The sequence below is a fragment of the Leopardus geoffroyi genome, chromosome B1 (genome assembly GCF_018350155.1).
Source record: "Leopardus geoffroyi isolate Oge1 chromosome B1, O.geoffroyi_Oge1_pat1.0, whole genome shotgun sequence".
NCBI classification, from domain to species: domain Eukaryota; kingdom Metazoa; phylum Chordata; class Mammalia; order Carnivora; family Felidae; genus Leopardus; species Leopardus geoffroyi.
The window spans coordinates 17,044,950-17,063,101 of record NC_059327.1 but is presented as its reverse complement, the minus strand read 5'-3'; the positions used below and the strand labels follow the sequence as shown (position 1 = coordinate 17,063,101).

The 18,152-nt window shown below is 44.5% G+C and overlaps 1 protein-coding gene across 12 annotated transcripts in view; it reads left to right on the top strand.

Moving 5' to 3' along the window:
• Nucleotides 1–18,152, top strand: part of FAT1 (FAT atypical cadherin 1) — a 135,750-nt gene that overhangs the window by 101,126 nt on the left and 16,472 nt on the right. For all 12 annotated transcript variants that reach the window (XR_006706393.1, XM_045454153.1, XM_045454136.1 and 9 more), the window contains 9 exons: nucleotides 1,708–5,775; nucleotides 6,494–6,690; nucleotides 9,102–9,255; nucleotides 10,239–10,472; nucleotides 11,545–11,934; nucleotides 13,992–14,206; nucleotides 14,459–14,596; nucleotides 16,594–16,737; nucleotides 17,568–17,765. Coding sequence is in view for 11 of the 12 variants with exons in the window: in XM_045454153.1 (XP_045310109.1) it covers nucleotides 1,708–5,775; nucleotides 6,494–6,690; nucleotides 9,102–9,255; nucleotides 10,239–10,472; nucleotides 11,545–11,934; nucleotides 13,992–14,206; nucleotides 14,459–14,596; nucleotides 16,594–16,737; nucleotides 17,568–17,765 (5,738 nt within the window). In the remaining variant the exon portion in view is untranslated. The remainder of the gene's footprint in view (nucleotides 1–1,707; nucleotides 5,776–6,493; nucleotides 6,691–9,101; nucleotides 9,256–10,238; nucleotides 10,473–11,544; nucleotides 11,935–13,991; nucleotides 14,207–14,458; nucleotides 14,597–16,593; nucleotides 16,738–17,567; nucleotides 17,766–18,152) is intronic.

Here is an 18,152-nt window from a genome sequence, read left to right as displayed (position 1 = left end):
TGCAGACCACTGTACAAAGGTTTTCTCAGTCTCCATATTAGTCCAGGCAAACAGTCAGTATTGGAAGGCCTGGGTGGCGCCCAGGTAGGGTGAGAAAGGTCCCTGGAGTTCGGGTGACTGACTAAAGCACAGTGAGAGAATCTGGGATTGTTGACTCATACATGTGGACAGGCAGAAGTTAGGGTCTGTGAGGCGTGGCAAAGGCCTCACGGCTCACCCATTCATGGGCAAGGGTTCAGCTTGGAACTTGGGGCTTGTAGAGAAGAGAGCCCGGCCTCTGCCCTGTTGTAGACTATTCCTCATGGCCGTGGGGCCGAGACGTGGAACTGGGCAGGCTTAATGAAAACCAGACCCGGTCTGGCCTCAGAAAAAATTATATTATGGATTTTGGGAAAAAGTATTAAAGGAAGGAAATGAAGGCTGTCGGGGAAATGTTTACTAGTAATCGTGGAGAAAGGAGTGCTTGGTTAATCCCCCGTTTCTAAATCACACTAAGTGATTCTGGCCTATGAAGGGCCACACGCGGTTGCAAACCTAGACGAAAACAGAACTTGAAAAAAAACAGTTAAGTGGCAAGTCAGGTTTGTTTTGGGGAAGTGGGATAGTTCATTTGGGGAAAATAAACTCAGTTCCGTGAGGGGGATAATGGATTCGGGACTCATGGATGTGAAACAGAACAGAGACGGAGTGCGTGTAGGTGAATCCAGTCTGAGGACCCTCACACTGCTGTGATCTATCCAAAGAGATTGTAAACTGCTAGACTTCAGTAAGCTGCCGGTGTCTTCAGAAAGATTTCAGTTGATGATACAAAACCTGGACTATTGTGGAGTTGCATTTGCAGCAAAAGGCACCTACAGTATAGCTGGAAAAGGCCCAAAGCGAACAAGTAAAACCGTCTATTTTAGAGTTTATCTGTCAGCACTGTTGACACTTGGGAGCAAAAAGTCCTTTGTTGTGGGGCTGCCCTGTGCCTTGTAGGATGTTTAACAGCATACTGGATCTCTATCCAATGAAAGTTAGTAGCGCCCTCCCCCTCTAGGTGGTGGTAACTAAAAATGTGTCTAGACATTGTTACATGTCCATCTAGACAAGATCGCCCCCCATTGAGAACCACTGACGTAGAGGGTAGATTGACCTGAAAAAGATTAAGAAGGGAATATTACAGAAATCTTCGAAAGCGACACAGTAGGGCAGGTAATGCACAAGCTCATTCAACAATTCCCTGAATATTTAAAATAAGGGACAGCTCTCTTGAACCTTGTTAAATTTTCTTGGTGAGTTGAAGTCTTCCTTTTCATAATGAGTAAGAGTCTTGAAAACTTGCAAGTGATAAATGCTGAAAGTAGAAGTATGTTCAAAGGACTTTTGAGGGACCGTTGGAAAATTATTAACTGCCTTACAAAAGGATAACCTTCTACAACATATTCCTGGTTCAGGTGATAGCAAGTGAGTTCTGGCTTTACCTAGAGTAATATTTCTTGTGTTTCTTGCCTTTCATAACTTACAAAACTCTGAAAAGTCTGCCTCATTTTAGGTGGATAAAAATGAAGTGAGTTCTATTCAAATGTTGATAACCCCTGAATTTCTGTATAATTACAGAATAATCACTTTTAAAGATTAAAAAAAAAAAGTTTGTGTATCTCCAGCTATTACTTGTATTGGTTCTTGCATTTTTCTGTAACATGTTTTTACCCCCTCTCCTCCTAGGAAACATTGGAAATTCTTTTACCATTGATCCCATCTTGGGCTTAATAAAAACTGCCAAAGAATTAGATCGAAATAGCCAAGTGGAATATGACTTAATGGTGAAAGCTACCGATAAAGGGAATCCACCAATGAGTGAAATAACTTCTGTGCATGTCTTTGTGACAATTGCTGACAATGCCTCTCCTAAGTTTACATCCAAAGAATATTCTGTTGAAATCAGCGAAACTGTCGGCATTGGGAGTTTTGTCGGAATGGTTACAGCGCAGAGTCAGTCGTCAGTGGTATATGAAATAAAAGATGGAAATGTAGCTGATGCTTTTGATATTAATCCACATTCTGGAAGTATCGTCACTCAGAAAGCCCTGGATTTTGAAACGTTGCCCATTTACACATTGATAATACAAGGAACTAACATGGCTGGTTTGTCTACTAACACAAGTGTTTTAGTGCATCTACAGGATGAAAATGACAACTTGCCAGTCTTCATGCGGGCAGAATATACGGGACTCATTAGCGAATCAGCTTCAACTAACAGCGTGGTCCTAACGGACGAAAATGTCCCATTAGTGATTCGAGCAACTGATGCTGATAAAGAATCAAATGCTCTGCTTGTGTATCACATTGTTGAACCATCTATACACAAATATTTTGCTATTGACTCTAGCACTGGTGCTATTCATACGGTACTGAGTTTGGACTATGAAGAAACAAGTACTTTTCACTTTACCGTACAAGTGCATGACATGGGGACACCACGTTTATTTGCTGAGTATGCAGCTAATGTGACTATACGTGTAATAGACATTAACGATTGCCCTCCTGTGTTCTCCAAATCATTATATGAAGCGTCTCTTTTATTGCCAACATACAGAGGAGTAAAAGTCATCACGGTAAATGCTACGGATGCTGATTCGAGTGCATTCTCACAGTTGATGTACTCTATCACCGAGGGCAACATTGGGGAGAAGTTTTTTATGGACTACAAGACTGGTACTATAACTGTACAAAACACAACTCAGCTAAGAAGCCGCTATGAGTTAACCATTAGAGCTTCTGATGGCAGATTTGTAAGCTTTACCTCTGTAAAAATTAATGTGAAAGAAAGCAAAGAAAGTCAACTGAAGTTTACCCAAGATTTCTACTCTGCAGTAGTGAAAGAGAATTCCACTGAAGCCAGAACATTAGCTGTCATTACTGCCATTGGGAACCCAATCAACGAGCCTTTGTTTTACCATATCCTCAACCCAGATCGCAGATTTAAAATAAGCCAGACTTCAGGAGTTCTGTCAACCACTGGCATACCATTTGATCGTGAACAGCAGGAGGCATTTGATGTGGTGGTAGAAGTGACCCAAGAACACAAGCCTTCAGCAGTGGCCCATGTCATTGTCAAGGTCAACATAGAAGACCAAAATGACAATGCACCAGTGTTTGTCAACCTTCCTTACTATGCTGTTGTTAAGGTGGATACCGTGGTGGGCCACGTTATTCGCTACGTTACCGCCGTTGATAGAGACAGTGGCAGAAATGGAGAAGTGCATTACTACCTTAAAGAGCATCACGAGCATTTTCAGATCGGATCCTCAGGTGAAATTTCACTGAAAAAGCAGTTTGAACCTGACACCTTAAATAAAGAATATCTTGTCACAGTGGTTGCAAAAGACGGAGGAGACCCAGCGTTTTCGGCTGAAGTGATAGTTCCGATCACTGTTATGAATAAAGCCATGCCTGTGTTTGAAAAACCTTTCTACAGCGCAGAGGTTCCAGAGAATATCCAGATGCACAGTCCGGTTGTCCACGTACAAGCCAACAGTCCAGAAGGGTTGAAAGTGTTCTACAGCATCACGGATGGAGATCCTTTCAGCCAGTTTACTGTTAACTTCAACACTGGAGTTATAAATGTCATAGCCCCTCTGGACTTCGAGTCCCACCCGGCTTATAAACTGAGCATACGAGCAACCGACTCCTTGACCGGTGCTCATGCTGAAGTATTTGTTGACATTATAGTGGAAGACATCAATGATAACCCTCCTGTGTTTGGTCAGCAGTCTTATGCCGCAACCCTGTCCGAGGCAGCTGTCATCGGCACGTCTGTCGTTCAAGTTAGAGCGACAGATTCTGATTCAGAACCAAATAGGGGAATTTCATACCATATGTTTGGGAACCATAGCAAGAGTCATGATCATTTTCACATAGACAGCAGCACCGGCCTCATTTCGCTAGTCCGAACTTTGGATTACGAGCAGGTCCAGCAGCACAAGATTTTTGTAAGGGCTCTGGACGGTGGCATGCCCCCCCTGAGCAGTGATGTGGTTGTGACAGTGGATGTCACGGACCTCAATGACAATCCGCCACTGTTTGACCAACAGATTTATGAAGCCAAAATCGGCGAACACGCCATGCATGGGCATTTCGTGACCTGTGTGAAAGCATATGATGCAGACAGCTCAGACATAGACAGGTTGGACTATTCCATTCTCTCTGGCAACGATCATAAGAATTTTGTCATTGACGGTGAAACGGGAATCGTCACACTCTCAAACGTGCGCCGGCACACCTTGAAGCCGTTTTATAGTCTTAACGTTTCTGTTTCTGATGGAGTTTTTAGGAGTTCTGCTCAGGTTCACGTAACTGTAATCGGAGGCAATCTGCACAGTCCTGTTTTTCTTCAGAGCGAATATGAAGTGGAGTTAGCTGAAAATGCTCCCTTACACACGCTGGTGATCGAGGTCAAAGCAACTGATGGGGATTCTGGTATTTACGGTCACATCACTTACCATATTGTAAATGACTTTGCCAAAGACAGATTTTACACAAATGACAGAGGACAGATATTTACTTTGGAGAAACTTGATCGAGAAACTCCAACAGAGAAAGTAATCTCAGTTCGTTTAATGGCTAAGGATGCTGGTGGAAAAGTTGCTTTCTGCACCATTAATGTCATCCTTACAGATGACAATGATAATGCACCCCAGTTTCGAGCAACCAAGTATGAAGTGGACATTGGGTCCAGTGCTCCCAAAGGGACGTCCGTCATTAAAGTTCTTGCAAGTGATGCCGATGAGGGATCCAATGCCGATGTCACCTATGCCATTGAAGCAGACTCTGAAAGTGTCAAGGAGAATTTGGAAATTAACAAACTATCTGGCATAATTACTACAAAAGAAAGCTTAATTGGCTTAGAAAATGAGTTCTTCACTTTCTTTGTGAGAGCTGTGGATAGTGGGTCTCCGTCAAGGGAATCTGTGGTTCCTGTCTATGTTAAAATACTTCCACCAGAAATACAACTTCCAAAATTTTCGGAACCGTTTTATACCTATACGGTTTCAGAAGACATGCCTATTGGAACAGAGATAGACCTCATCCGAGCAGAACATAGTGGGACCGTTCTTTACAGCCTAATCAAAGGGAACACTCCTGAAAGTAACAGGGATGAGTTCTTTGTCATTGACAGACAGAGCGGCAGACTGAAACTTGAAAAGAGTCTTGATCATGAAACGACTAAGTGGTACCAGTTTTCCATACTTGCCAGGTGCGCTCATGAGGACTACGAGGTGGTGGCGTCTGTAGATGTTAGCATCCAAGTGAAAGATGCAAATGATAACAGCCCTGTGTTAGAGTCTAACCCGTATGAGGCTTTTATTGTTGAAAACCTGCCAGGGGGGAGTAGAGTCATCCAGGCCAGGGCATCTGATCTGGATTCAGGAACCAATGGCCAAGTCATGTACAGTCTAGATCAGTCACAAAGTGTGGAAGTCATCGAATCTTTCGCCATTAACATGGAGACAGGCTGGATTACGACCCTCAAGGAACTTGACCATGAAGAGAGAGACCATTACCAGATTAAAGTGGTTGCATCAGATCATGGTGAAAAGGTCCAGCTCTCCTCCACGGCCATCGTGGATGTTACTGTCACCGACGTCAACGACAGCCCCCCACGATTCACGGCAGAGATATACAAAGGGACCGTGAGCGAAGATGACCCACCAGGCGGTGTCATCGCCATCTTGAGTACCACGGATGCCGATTCTGAAGAAATTAATAGACAAGTTACATATTACATAACAGGTAAAACATTGAAGCAAAATGGTTTAAGTTAAACATAAATTGGATTAGAGGTATACATTTTGAAATAATAGTATTTTAGGGAGATCGGGAGTTAAAGGGATGATTTTAATTAAGTAAGCCTAAAATAAGTAGAAATAACATCTGTTAAGCTACATTGAAGAGGCTAACAGTTGTCATTAGACTATTTTTGTTTTGAATGTTTATTTTTGAGAGTGAGAGTGTGAAAGCGGGGGAGGGGCAGAAAGAGAGAGGATCTGAAAGCAGGCTCCAGGCTCTGAGCTGTCAGCACAGAGCCCAACACGAGGCTTGAACTCCCGAACCGTGAGATCACGACCCGAGCCGAAGTTGGAGTCTTAGCCAACTGAGCTACCCAGGCACACCCCTGGACTGTTTTTGATTTTTATGACTCATTCTGTTGAACTTAGCAAATGATAAATATGTATAACAGCTATATTTTCCATATAGGGTGACGTATTGTTTAGTAGGCTTTTATGTTTTCTTTAGCTTAATGCTGTGTTTCAGTACACATTTTAATGCCTTGATGTTTTGGTGGTGGTGGGAGTCACTGGGAAAGTTAATAAGCCAAATTTAAATGTAGTAATTTTTTAAAAAACCCTTAATTCTTTTAAACCATAACACTAAATGTATTTATGTCTCCTGTCACTTAGATCTTTATTTATTTCAGCCAATTTGTCCTCTTCCTCCATTGATTTAATAGGAGGAGATCCTTTGGGACAGTTTGCTATTGAAAATATACAGAATGAATGGAAGGTGTTTGTGAAGAAACCTCTGGACAGGGAAAAAAGGGACAATTATCTTCTGACTATCACAGCAACCGATGGGACCTTCTCCTCAAAAGCCATAGTTGAAGTGAAAGTTCTTGATGCAAATGACAACAGTCCAGTCTGTGAAAAGGTAGGCGGTTCTTTCTTTATGTATTACGAATTTGGATTTCTTTCTGAACCTTTCATTCGGACTCTCCTGTGGCGCTGGCTGTAATTCAGATGCGTTTCGTATGATAGCCGGTGAGCATTTAAGCAGAGGTGAGTGTTGAGCGGGGCAAGAGTTGGATCAGCTCCAGAACTATTTTGGGAAATGCTCAGTAGTTGCAACAGCTCATTGACAGATGCTGTAAATTACAGACAAGATTGCAGTTATGTTTAACTCTCAAAATGCTTTGTGAAGATTTCATTCCCCTTATTGGGGGCTGAGCCTATTTTGGGGGCACTGGCTGTTCTACACGAGGTCTGTGAGGGTGCTCCACAGCTCTGGGGCCCGTTGAATATGAGAACACATACACCAAGAAGGAGCCTTTCCCATCCAAGCCTGCGGTGGGAGGACCGGGGCAGGAGTGCTCCCGGGGAGGGGCGGGGGTGTCAGCCTTTGGGAGGTGGTGATTAGATCGGCAGAGGAGTTGGGACTCCGTCCTAGAGAAGAGAGGACCTCGGAACCTGTTGTGTTTGGAAGGTGGAGCTGACGTGAGCCAAGAGTTCCTTACAGAAGACATGTTCGTTCGGTAGTGTCGTGTACACTTGGATGAGCGCGAGTGAGAGCACGGGGTGGAGGCGGCCAAGGCACAAAGGGACAAGAGACGGTGCAGAGCGCAAGCTGGTGCCCATGGTACCGCCTGCGTGTGACAACATGGCAGGCGTGTGATGTCGGGATTGACTGCCATTTCCTACAGAAGCGAGTGGGAGAAAGACCCAGATAGAAGCCTGGGGTGGGGTTGGCTTAAGAGGAAGCATGTTGTGGTCTGTATTGGACTCATTAAGTGTAGGGTCACGGGACATCCAGTCGAATCGGTTTTGTAGACGTTTAGAGACAGTGAGATTGAAGATGGGCAGGGATGCAAACTTGGCCGTTTCTTTGGATGATGGACAATGGAATCCATCCGAGAGGATGATCACGAAAAGGGACAAAGAGTACCGGTGGGTATTTCCTCTCCTAGGGAGAAGGGAGGAGGAAGCAGAGGTGGGAGGAGGAGACCCCTACCAGGGCAGTGTTACTGAGAGGGCAGGAGCCGAGGATTTTTAGGAGGCAGGACAGCACATGGGGGTTTGGCTGCTGAACAGATGCTGGAGCTGTGGAAGCGAACTGTGGGACTCCGAGAGTGGCTTGGAGACGGAGGGCTCGGCATCCTGATGCGGACAGGTGCCTGGTTGCAGGGAGGGCGCGTGTCAGTAGGCACATAGATTCGTCCACCGAAGAAAGAGGAGAGTCTGAGGAAGAAAGAAGAGTGGTAGATGAAGGGAAGGCTGGGGAAGAGAGCGGGGAAGACGGTCTGGAAGAGGGACAGAGGAGATGAGCAGTGTCAACAGTTGTGGCAAGGGACAGAGCCGTTCTCAGGGAAATAGAGCACAGTCAGCAGGGAAGGGAGTTTCAGAGGAGGGAGGACTTCATTCCCATCCATGTCTCTACTTTTTGGCAACAGTATCGTGTACGGCTGGGGGGTTGGTTAAGTCTGTGTGTGTCGTATAGAAAATAAATGTGTGCGTCTTATTGTGTTTTTCTTTTAAACACTCGCACATTACTTGGATATGATGCGCTGTCATCTTTGAGAATAATAAAATTAACATATTAGCTCATTTGAAATCATCAGTGTTGCAAAGTATCCTGTTTCATGAGTCATAAAGTGTAGTTCATCTAGAATTGAGCTCATCTTAAGAAAAAAAAAAAAATCAACAGAATCTTACCTGTGAGCCTTGTGCGTTGGTTGATAGCATGGATTTCTAATGAGTTGGAACTGGAAAGAAGTGTTGATTATGTTTGAGTTCAGTCGGATGGGAAGGGCGGGGGCAGGGTAACAGAAGAGTCCTGGCCATGGTGTCGCTTGCACTCACCCTGCTGACCTGGGGGAATCTTTGTTTTCTCCATGACATGAGGATCACATCTGTCTCCACTGCAGTCACCTGGCTCTGTGTTAGGAAAGATTGCAAATAATAACTTCCTGTATTGAAAATAGACAGGATGTAACAGGCATTGACTCACCAATTTTCAGATATATATGGAATGCTCCTATGTTCACTCATAAGAATTTAAGTTAAACATGAAACCAACTTAAAGGCACAAAGTATTCAGAATTCTGTAGGTTAAATGTCAGATCAGACTCTTTCATTGATACAGAGGAAGTACCTGTGACGTGACTCCTTTTTGTTTTAAATATGTTTTATAAGAAAAATCGGTTTCAAAAGCTCCTCGGATGTTTAAATTCTGTCATTTCCCACATTTTCTGTGACCAAAGTTAAATGATTATTTTTTCTGTTATTCCCTTGGCAGTCATGTTAACGCTTAATGTTTTATGTTCGTGGTGTTCAAAATCTTTGTAGAGCTTATATTCGGAAACGATTCCAGAAGATGCCTTTCCCGGGAAGCTGATCATGCAGGTGTCTGCTACAGATGCAGATATCCGCTCCAATGCTGAAATTACTTACACATTATTTGGTCCAGGGGCAGAAAAGTTCAAACTAAATCCAGACACAGGTAAGATGGGGTTTGGGGCAAAATTAACCATGTTCCAGCAAAGTCATATCAGATATAGGTGGTCTTAGGTCACATGTAAAATTTGAAATTATATCCCGTTCCTTGAAAATTTACTCTGATGCTACAAAATTGGCATCTTTTAGAATTAGAAATCTACACAGCAATTTAGTGTGTAAAACTGGGGATAAGATAAAAAAAAATTGACAACAATATCACCTACTTGAACCCAGAATTTAAAATTTAGTTTTTAATAGTAACTTTAAAAAAAACTGCATAATTGGGCGCCTGGGTGGCTCAGTCGGTTGAGCGTCCGACTCTAGCTCAGGTCATGATCTCACAGTTCGTGAGTTCAAGCCCCGTGCTGGGCTCTGACTGACAGCCCAGAGCCTGGAGCCTGCTTCGGATTCTGTGTCTCCCTCTCTCTCTGCCCCTCCCCTGCTCATGCTCTGTCTCAAAAATGAATAAACATTAAAAAAAAAAAACACACAACTCCATAATTTAAGTATATCTCATACTTTGTGCTTTATCTGTTTTGTATAGAGTTTTCTTGAATATGTGGCCATAAATTAATAATTTAGCATATTCATTAAATGATGAATGGTATTCTGTTCATCTTTATATCTTTAAGACTGTTAGATTGTTTTCTCTCTTACCGTTTGTATTTTGTTAATATCAGGAGTCCACGTAACAGTTTTCTGGGAGTTCCACCCCCCAGAACTGATTGTAAACATATGAATCTGTAAGTCAATTTAAAAATATTTTAAATTTGGTAAATAGGTAGCTTTTTTTTTTTTAAAGCTAGCTCCCAGCAGGGTTTGGAAACCTGGATCTCAGTGTGCTCCTGCAGCCGTTGACTCTATAGCATTGATAAAATTGCTGCTCCAAAATTTTGTCATTGTAAGAGGGAAAGGGGAAGAAATAGATGTGCGTTTGCAGCTCACACCTTCAATTTCAAGTGAATCCACTTTTTTGTTTGTTTTCAGGTGAACTGAAAACATTAGCCCCCCTTGATCGTGAGGAGCAAGCAGTTTATAACCTGCTCGTCAAGGCCACAGATGGAGGGGGTAGATTCTGTCAAGCCAGTATTGTGCTCACATTAGAAGATGTGAATGATAACGCCCCTGAATTCTCAGCCGATCCGTACGCCATCACCGTGTTCGAGAACACAGAGCCTGGGACGCTGTTGACGAGGGTCCAGGCCACGGACGCAGATGCAGGTACCGTCCAGCTGATGCTGTTGGCTTCAGACTGTGCTCTGAGATCTTAGGAACCTCATCCCCAATTTGGTCTCTTTAACTTACTGACCTTATGCATATTGATTAACTCACTGTTGTATTTTTTTAATTCCTCAGCATTAAAAATGGAATGGAATCTTTACGATAATGAATTCATTTTTTATTCACGTTTGAAGTCTCAAAGTTCTGCCCTGTGCACGTACCATTGTAAGACATCTGTGGTGTCCCTAAAATTACGGTCGGAGACTGTATTAACTGATCTTCATATCCAATTGAATTAATCAGTGAAGTGTTATTTTATGAATAAACCATTAGTGACGTAGAGATTTTAATGTGGAGACAGAACAGCAAATGTTACACTGCTGTAGTTTTATAAACCTTTCACAATTTTTATGGAGAATATAATAGTCTAGGATACATATTTATAATCTTCCGATAGAGAAAACAATTTCTTAAGTCATACTAATACTGAAGAATTAAAGCAATAACAAAAATACCACTTTTCAAATAAATCTTTGACACTGAGGCGAAATCATAGATTTCATTTTAAAAGACCTGCTGGGTACTGCAGGACCATATGCTGTAGAATTTAGTCTTAAAAAGCCAGGTAACTATGGAATTGTGTTTGTTTTAGGTTAGTAAGTTGTCAGTGAAAATGTTTGCTTTTTAAAGATCAGAGTCCTAGGAACATCTCAGTAACGAGTGTTCGCATTTTCCTTTTATTTTTTAAAATTTTTTTTAATTTTTTTTTTTTTTCTCAACGTTTATTTATTTTTGGGACAGAGAGAGACAGAGTATGAACGGGGGAGGGGCAGAGAGAGGGAGACACAGAATCGGAAACAGGCTCCAGGCTCTGAGCCATCAGCCCAGAGCCTGACGCGGGGCTCGAACTCACGGACCACGAGTTCGTGACCTGGCTGAAGTCGGACGCTTAACCGACTGCGCCACCCAGGGGCCCCCGCATTTTCCTTTTAAAACATGCTACACGTGTTTTCAAAAAATAATTTAAATTTCTTGAAATAAAACACTCTGACGTGATGTCATGTGTCAACAGGACTGAATCGGAAGATCTCCTACTCGCTGATGAACTCTGCTGACGGGCAGTTCTCCATTAATGAATTCTCCGGAATCCTTCAGTTAGAAAAGCCCTTGGACCGAGAAGTGCAGGCCGTGTACACCCTTACTCTGAAAGCCGTAGACCAGGGTTTGCCGAGGAGGCTGACGGCTACCGGCACTGTTGTGGTGTCCGTCTTGGATATAAATGACAACCCCCCTGTGTTTGAATACCGTGAGTACGGCGCCACCGTGTCTGAGGACATTCTTCTCGGCACAGAAGTTCTCCAGGTGTACGCGGCCAGTCGGGATATCGAGGCGAATGCGGAAATCACCTACTCAATAATAAGTGGAAACGAACATGGAAAATTCAGCATAGACTCCAAAACAGGTAACCTGCCCTGAAAATGAGAAGAAGGCCTTTGTTCTGCCAAAAAAGGCGAGATGGCCCAGCACGTAAGGCAGTACAGAGTGCCAGCTCGTAGATCGGCAGTAGATCCTTTAAAAAGATGAAGGTTCTAGGTGCCTTCGACCTTTAAGCGGGGAAATGAAAGCACACTCCAGGAATTCAGTCGAGATGTCCGATGCGTTACATGAGTAAAGATCAAGAGTGGGAGGTGGTGGAGGGTCTTGCGTAATGGCTACTCGTTCTCCATATTGAGTCCACGTGAAGTAGCTTCTTAAGGGAAACCACAGTTTCCGCCTCTTCGATCCTAGTCTCTGTAGGAGGCCTCTGATAATTCATTAAAATTGACGTCTTCATATGCTAGGTGTATAGAATAGCCGAAGTACTCTGAATCGCAATGAATGACTATATCCACAAGGTCAAGAGTTGCAGGAGGTATTGACTCCTGCTCCGTACACGCTTTTGTCGTCTTGTTAACCTGTGGTCTAAGCTGTTCGAATGTTGTACAAAGTCACTCCTTTCAAACTGTATTTAATTGAGTGTGACTATTTCAGATGAGGAGCAGGTGTGTGTTGATGGGATTTTAAAACGTAGTTTTAATGCATACTGTAGAATTATTACTTTTAGGGCTTTTTAATAGGATGGACTGTAAGGAAACGAGAAGTGTTAAAGGAATCGTTAAATCAAAAAGATTTTTTTTTATTTTATTTTTTATTTTTAAAAATTTACATCCAAATTAGTTAGCATACCGTGCAACAGTGATTTCAGGAGTAGATTCCTTAGTGCCCCTTACCCATTTAGCCCATCCGCCTTCCCACACCCCCTCCACTAACCCTCCATTTATTCTCCATATTTATGAGTCTCTTCTGTTTTGTCCCCCTCCCTGTTTTTATATTGTTTTTGGTTCCCTTCCCTTATGTTCGTCTGTTTGGTCTCTTAAAGTCTTCATATGAGTGAAGTCATATGATTTTTGTCTTTCTCTAATTTCATTTAGCATAATACCCTCCAGTTCCATCCACGTAGTTGCATGTGGCAAGATTTCATTCTTTTGATTGCCGAGTAATACTCCATTGTGTGTGTGTGTGTGTGTGTGTGTGTATATATATATATACATACACACCACATTTTCTTTATCCATTCATCCCTCGATGGACGTTTGGGCTCTTTCCATACTTTGGCTATTGTTGATAGTGCTGCCATTAACATGGAGGTGCATGTGCCCCTTCGAAACAGCACACCTGTATCCCGTGGATAAATGCCTAGCAGTGCTATTGCTGGGTCGTAGGATAGTTCTATTTTTAATTTTTTGAGGAACCTCCATAGTGTTTTCCAGAGTGGTTGCACCAGCTTGTATTCCCAAAAAAGAGATTTTTTTTTTAAATGATAGGATGTAAATAGTTATTCTGGAGATATAAAACAAGATACACACTTCTATAAAAGAAAAACAATGAGGAGGAAAATATAAGCCAAAAAGTAGAATTCTTACGTTTCCTTTTTATTGTACTGTAGTGGCTTCCATAGTAAACTATGGTTTAGAAGAAAGAAGAAATATAATTTTATAGTGGAATGTGGGTAGTACTGGGAAAGCAATTTATGTATCACAGAGAAATAAATAAGGATCTAGGAATAGGCAAATTCATAACTTTTAATTGCTGAATGAAGAAATTAGAAAACACATATAAATGATAGGGGTGCCTGGGTGGCTCAGTCAGTTAAACATCTGACTTCGGCTCAGGTCACGAACTCAGTTTTTGAGTTCAAACACCACCTTGGGCTCTATGCTGACAGCTCAGAGCCTGGCACCTGCTTCGGATTCTGTGTCTCTCTCTGCCCCTCCTCTGCTGGTGCTGTGTCTCTCAAGAATAAACAATCATTAAATATATGTATATATACATACATATATATATATATATATATATATATATAATAAATGTTTGAAGTAGAAATTAGAAATGGTTTGTTTAAAAGTTTCGATTTCAGTCACAGTAGGAGAAAGTGGTGGCATTTTAAAGTAATGAAAGTCATTTTGATTTTCTGTGCAGGGGCCATCTTTATCATTGAGAACCTGGATTATGAAAGCTCTCATGAATATTACCTGACTGTAGAGGCCACTGACGGGGGGACACCTTCATTAAGTGATGTGGCCACTGTGAGCATTAACGTAACCGATGTCAATGACAACTCCCCTGTGTTCAGCCAAGACACCTACACAGCAGTGATCAGCGAAGATGCCGTCCTTGAGCAGTCTGTCATCACGGTGTGTATTTCCTCCCCTACCGTGTTCTTCTTCTGGATCTTTGCAAGAAATTTCAGGAAGACCGATTCAGTGTTTGTTGTGGCCTTACTCGAAAATAATTGGAAGATGGGGAAATGTCTTTTGTTACCCTAGTCAATGACTGACTCTATTATAAATGATTGCCTTATAACAGCTAGTTATTGATGGCAGAAAAGCTTGCTTCATAGACCCCTTCCTCAGCTGTCTCCTAAGTAGGAGCGTGATGTCTTCTAGGTTATGGCTGACGATCCTGACGGACCTTCGAACAGCCACATCCGCTACTCAATTACAGATGGCAATCAAGGAAGTCCATTTACAATTGACCCTGCCCGGGGAGAAGTAAAAGTGACCAGGCTTCTCGACCGGGAAACAGTACGTGCAAAACTTTGGCTTAAATTGTTTACAGATTACCAAGTCGGTAAATAGAAGCTCCTTGTCCACTTAATGGGAGGCACCAGAAGGGTACAACCAACCTTGTTCTCAGGCAGTGAGAAGTAAGATATAAATACTGGAAAAGCAATTCCAGTACGAAAATCTCTAGAACAGAAGAGAGGTGTTTCCTACTGATAGAAGGTTGCATAACAAAAGCTCGTGTTCAGGAAGAAACTACTATCGGCTCTGGTGTTTGGAGGCACTTCATGGAGCTAGAAGCTGGGTTTTCAGTAACGGCAGACTCAGAAAGCCATAGTTGTGGAGAGGCGAGTCGCCGTGAGGAACCGCATGAACAGAGACGTGGAAGACGTGGCAAGTACTTAGGTGATCATACTAGATTGTGTTGGAGTAGAGGAGTCCTGGTGACAAGTGAGGGACGTGTGCTGGGACGGGGTTCTAGGAACAGAGCAGAGGTTCACGCTGGCTGCTGCAGGCGCAGGGAGCCGCTGAGTATTGGTGAGCCCGGGAGCGACTGGCCGAGGTGACTGTGCGGGTGAGCACCACGGTAGGCCTGAGTGGGGTGTAACATCGTGAGCCACCAGGCAGGTAGGAAGCCCAGGGCCCGGGGCTCCGCGGTGAGACACCGCGAGGCTGATTGGGAAGTGCCGTGACGCGCGAGCAGACAGATGCAGAAGCTTCGTGAAGGAGGCCTTAGAATCTGTGAAGCTGAGACACGGCCCCGCGTAGGAAGCGGGGGTGGCCGAGATGCTGGCTCCCCTCCACCTTGCTGTAATGGGGTGGTGCCCTCCGAGAGAAACGGGGCATTGTGAGGCCGTGGAAGCCTAGCGCCGGGAGAGGTCGTGGCACGTGGTTTTTGACGTTGTTTTAGAGGAGAGTGACGTAGGTGAGTAGAAATACTCAGCCAGGATTCAGAGAGTTTACTCAAACTTCAGAAACTTGAAAGCCAGGAACACGGAGATGGCACAGGCCTCCGGAGAGGATTGTGGAGGCAGTCCGAGGTGATTAGATAAACGCGAGCAACTGACGAGAGGAAAGCCAGGCGGAAGTTCTGTCCCTCATGTGTCTCTCCGTCCCTCTGCTAACACTCACAGGCAGGGAGCTGCCTAGGGAGGTCACGAAGTGAGGAAGTGCAAAGATAGGACACTGCTGATCAGAGAGTCTAGTTTCAGAACAGTAACAGGTAAAGGGAAGATTAGAGGGACTTGGGGAAATAGTGATGAGCTACCTCCTGAAAGGCCGAAATCTTTCATTCCTTCTCTGACCTGTTCTTTTGAGCAGAGACTTTCCAAGAGTTTAGGAAGCATGACTGGTTAGCCTTCAGGCTGCTGTACTGCTGGGCCGAACAAATTTAGGACTTGTGACCGGTGCGCTTGTCCGCTCCTTTAATGCGCTAACGCCCGACAGGAGCCCGCAGAGGAGATGGCGCGTGCGCCCCAGGCCATTTGCCCTTCTCTGTTGGGCATCCTTTAGGACTAAGAGTCGGCAGAACATCCGCTGGGGATTTAGCCCCCTTTCTGGCTTCTTCCACCTCTCATTCTGGAAGCAGAGAGCTTAACAGGGGACTGCCCTAGAACAGAATCTACCTCACTCGATACAGCTTCTTTTGATGAGGTCAGTTTGTCCTGAGAGATTCAGACAGCTGGCTGCGGTCCAAGTGTAAAAGCGATGGGGGAGGGTGATCTGGAGCGTCCTGAGGTGTTGAAGAGGGGCTACGACAGCTCCCCTCTGCTTCTGGCTGACGGTCCCATTTAGGCCTTAAGAGGAGGCGGCTGCCCCTGTCGCGCACGCTCCGTCGTGTAGCTCTTCACGGCGCGCCTGTCTGTAGCTTGGGGAGTCGCCCACATCCAGGGCAGCACGCGGCAGGGGATGACGGTCGCCCAGATCTGCCCTTGTGGGTGGTCAGCAGTCTGCTTCTCATGGAGCCCCGTTCTCGGGCCTCGTGAAGTGGACATGTGTTCTGTCTTGTCCCGGGAAAGATTTCAGGTTACACACTCACAGTCCAGGCTTCTGATAACGGCAGTCCGCCCAGGGTCAACACGACTACCGTGAATATCGATGTGTCAGACGTCAACGACAACGCTCCGGTCTTCTCCAAGGGAAACTACAGTGTCATTATCCAGGTAACCTTGGGGCGCTGACAGTTTGTCGGGCACATTCCTTTTGAAAGGCGCTCATGCGTTGGCTTCGTTGTTTGAAATCTCTTTCTTTTCCAAAGAGTACTTTTAGGAAAATGAGAAGAATAAAATGAGGGGGGGTCTCCATCAGTACTAAGATGAGCATTTTCAAGGGGCAACCAAGCTTTTCTCTCTTCTTTTTGTACTTTGGTTTTTAAGACGTTCTCACTGGCTTGGTCCTTAATCTTGTTTTCTGCTGGCTTTTTTTTTTTTTTTTTTTTTTTTTTAGTTGATTTATTTTGAGAGAGAGTGAGTGCTCATGCACACAAGTTGGGGAGGGGGGGCAGACAGGGAGAGAGAGAATTCCAAGGAGGTTCCATGCTGGCCGTGCAGAGCCTGACAAGGGGCTTGAACTCAGTAACTGTGAGATCACGACCTGAGCTGAAATCAAACACTTAACCGACTGAGCCACTCAGACACCCCCATCTGCCCGCCCGTTTCTGAGAGGCATCAGAGAATCCACTCCACCTTTTCTCCTTTTCCCCTTTTCCCCTCCCCCACTCCACCCTTCTTCCACTCCTGCTACCCACACATCCTTTCTTCTCACACGTTCCCTCCCCTCCAGCCCTGTCCAAATCCCCACCTTCCCCCCTCCTCCCCTCTTTCCTTCCCGTCAATGCCCACCGCAACCCCCCCCCCCACCTTCCTGTCAAATGGAGCCGCAGTGAGACGTTGTTTTCCGTATACTTCATTTTACAGAAAACTTGCCTGTGTCTCTTGCCACGTAGATTGGGTTTTATTGCAAGTCGTGTGCGTTTTGGTTCTCTTCGGTGCAGGAAAATAAGCCCGTGGGTTTCAGCGTACTGCAGCTGGTAGTGACCGACAGGGACTCCTCGCATAACGGCCCACCCTTCTTCTTTACCGTTGTGAGTGGGAATGACGATGGAGTGTTTGAAGTGAACCAGCAAGGGGTCCTTCTCACATCAGCTGCCATAAAGAGGAAGGTGAAAGATCATTACCTACTGCATGTGAAGGTATGAAGGTCTTCAGGACTTTACATCGTGGATTTCTAGAGAAGGGTTCCTTTGCTGGCTCTAGAAATAAAATGAGTAGAATTGTGGGTTTTTGTTCTGTGGTGGGTTTTTTTTTTTCCTTCTTTTGGCCATTCCTTTTTTTCTTTTAAATGTGTATGTATTTTTGAGAGAGAGGGCACGAGCCATCAAAGGGGGGAGGGGCAGAGAGGGAGGGAGACAGGATCTGAAGCAGGCTCCAGGCTCTGAACTGTCAGCCCAGAGGCCGAGGTGGGGCTTGAACTCACTAACTGTGAGATCGTGACCTGAGCCGAAGGGAGACACTCAACTGCCTGAGCCACCCAGGTGCCCTCTTACCTTCGTTTTTATCCCACTGCACTTTGCGGGGCC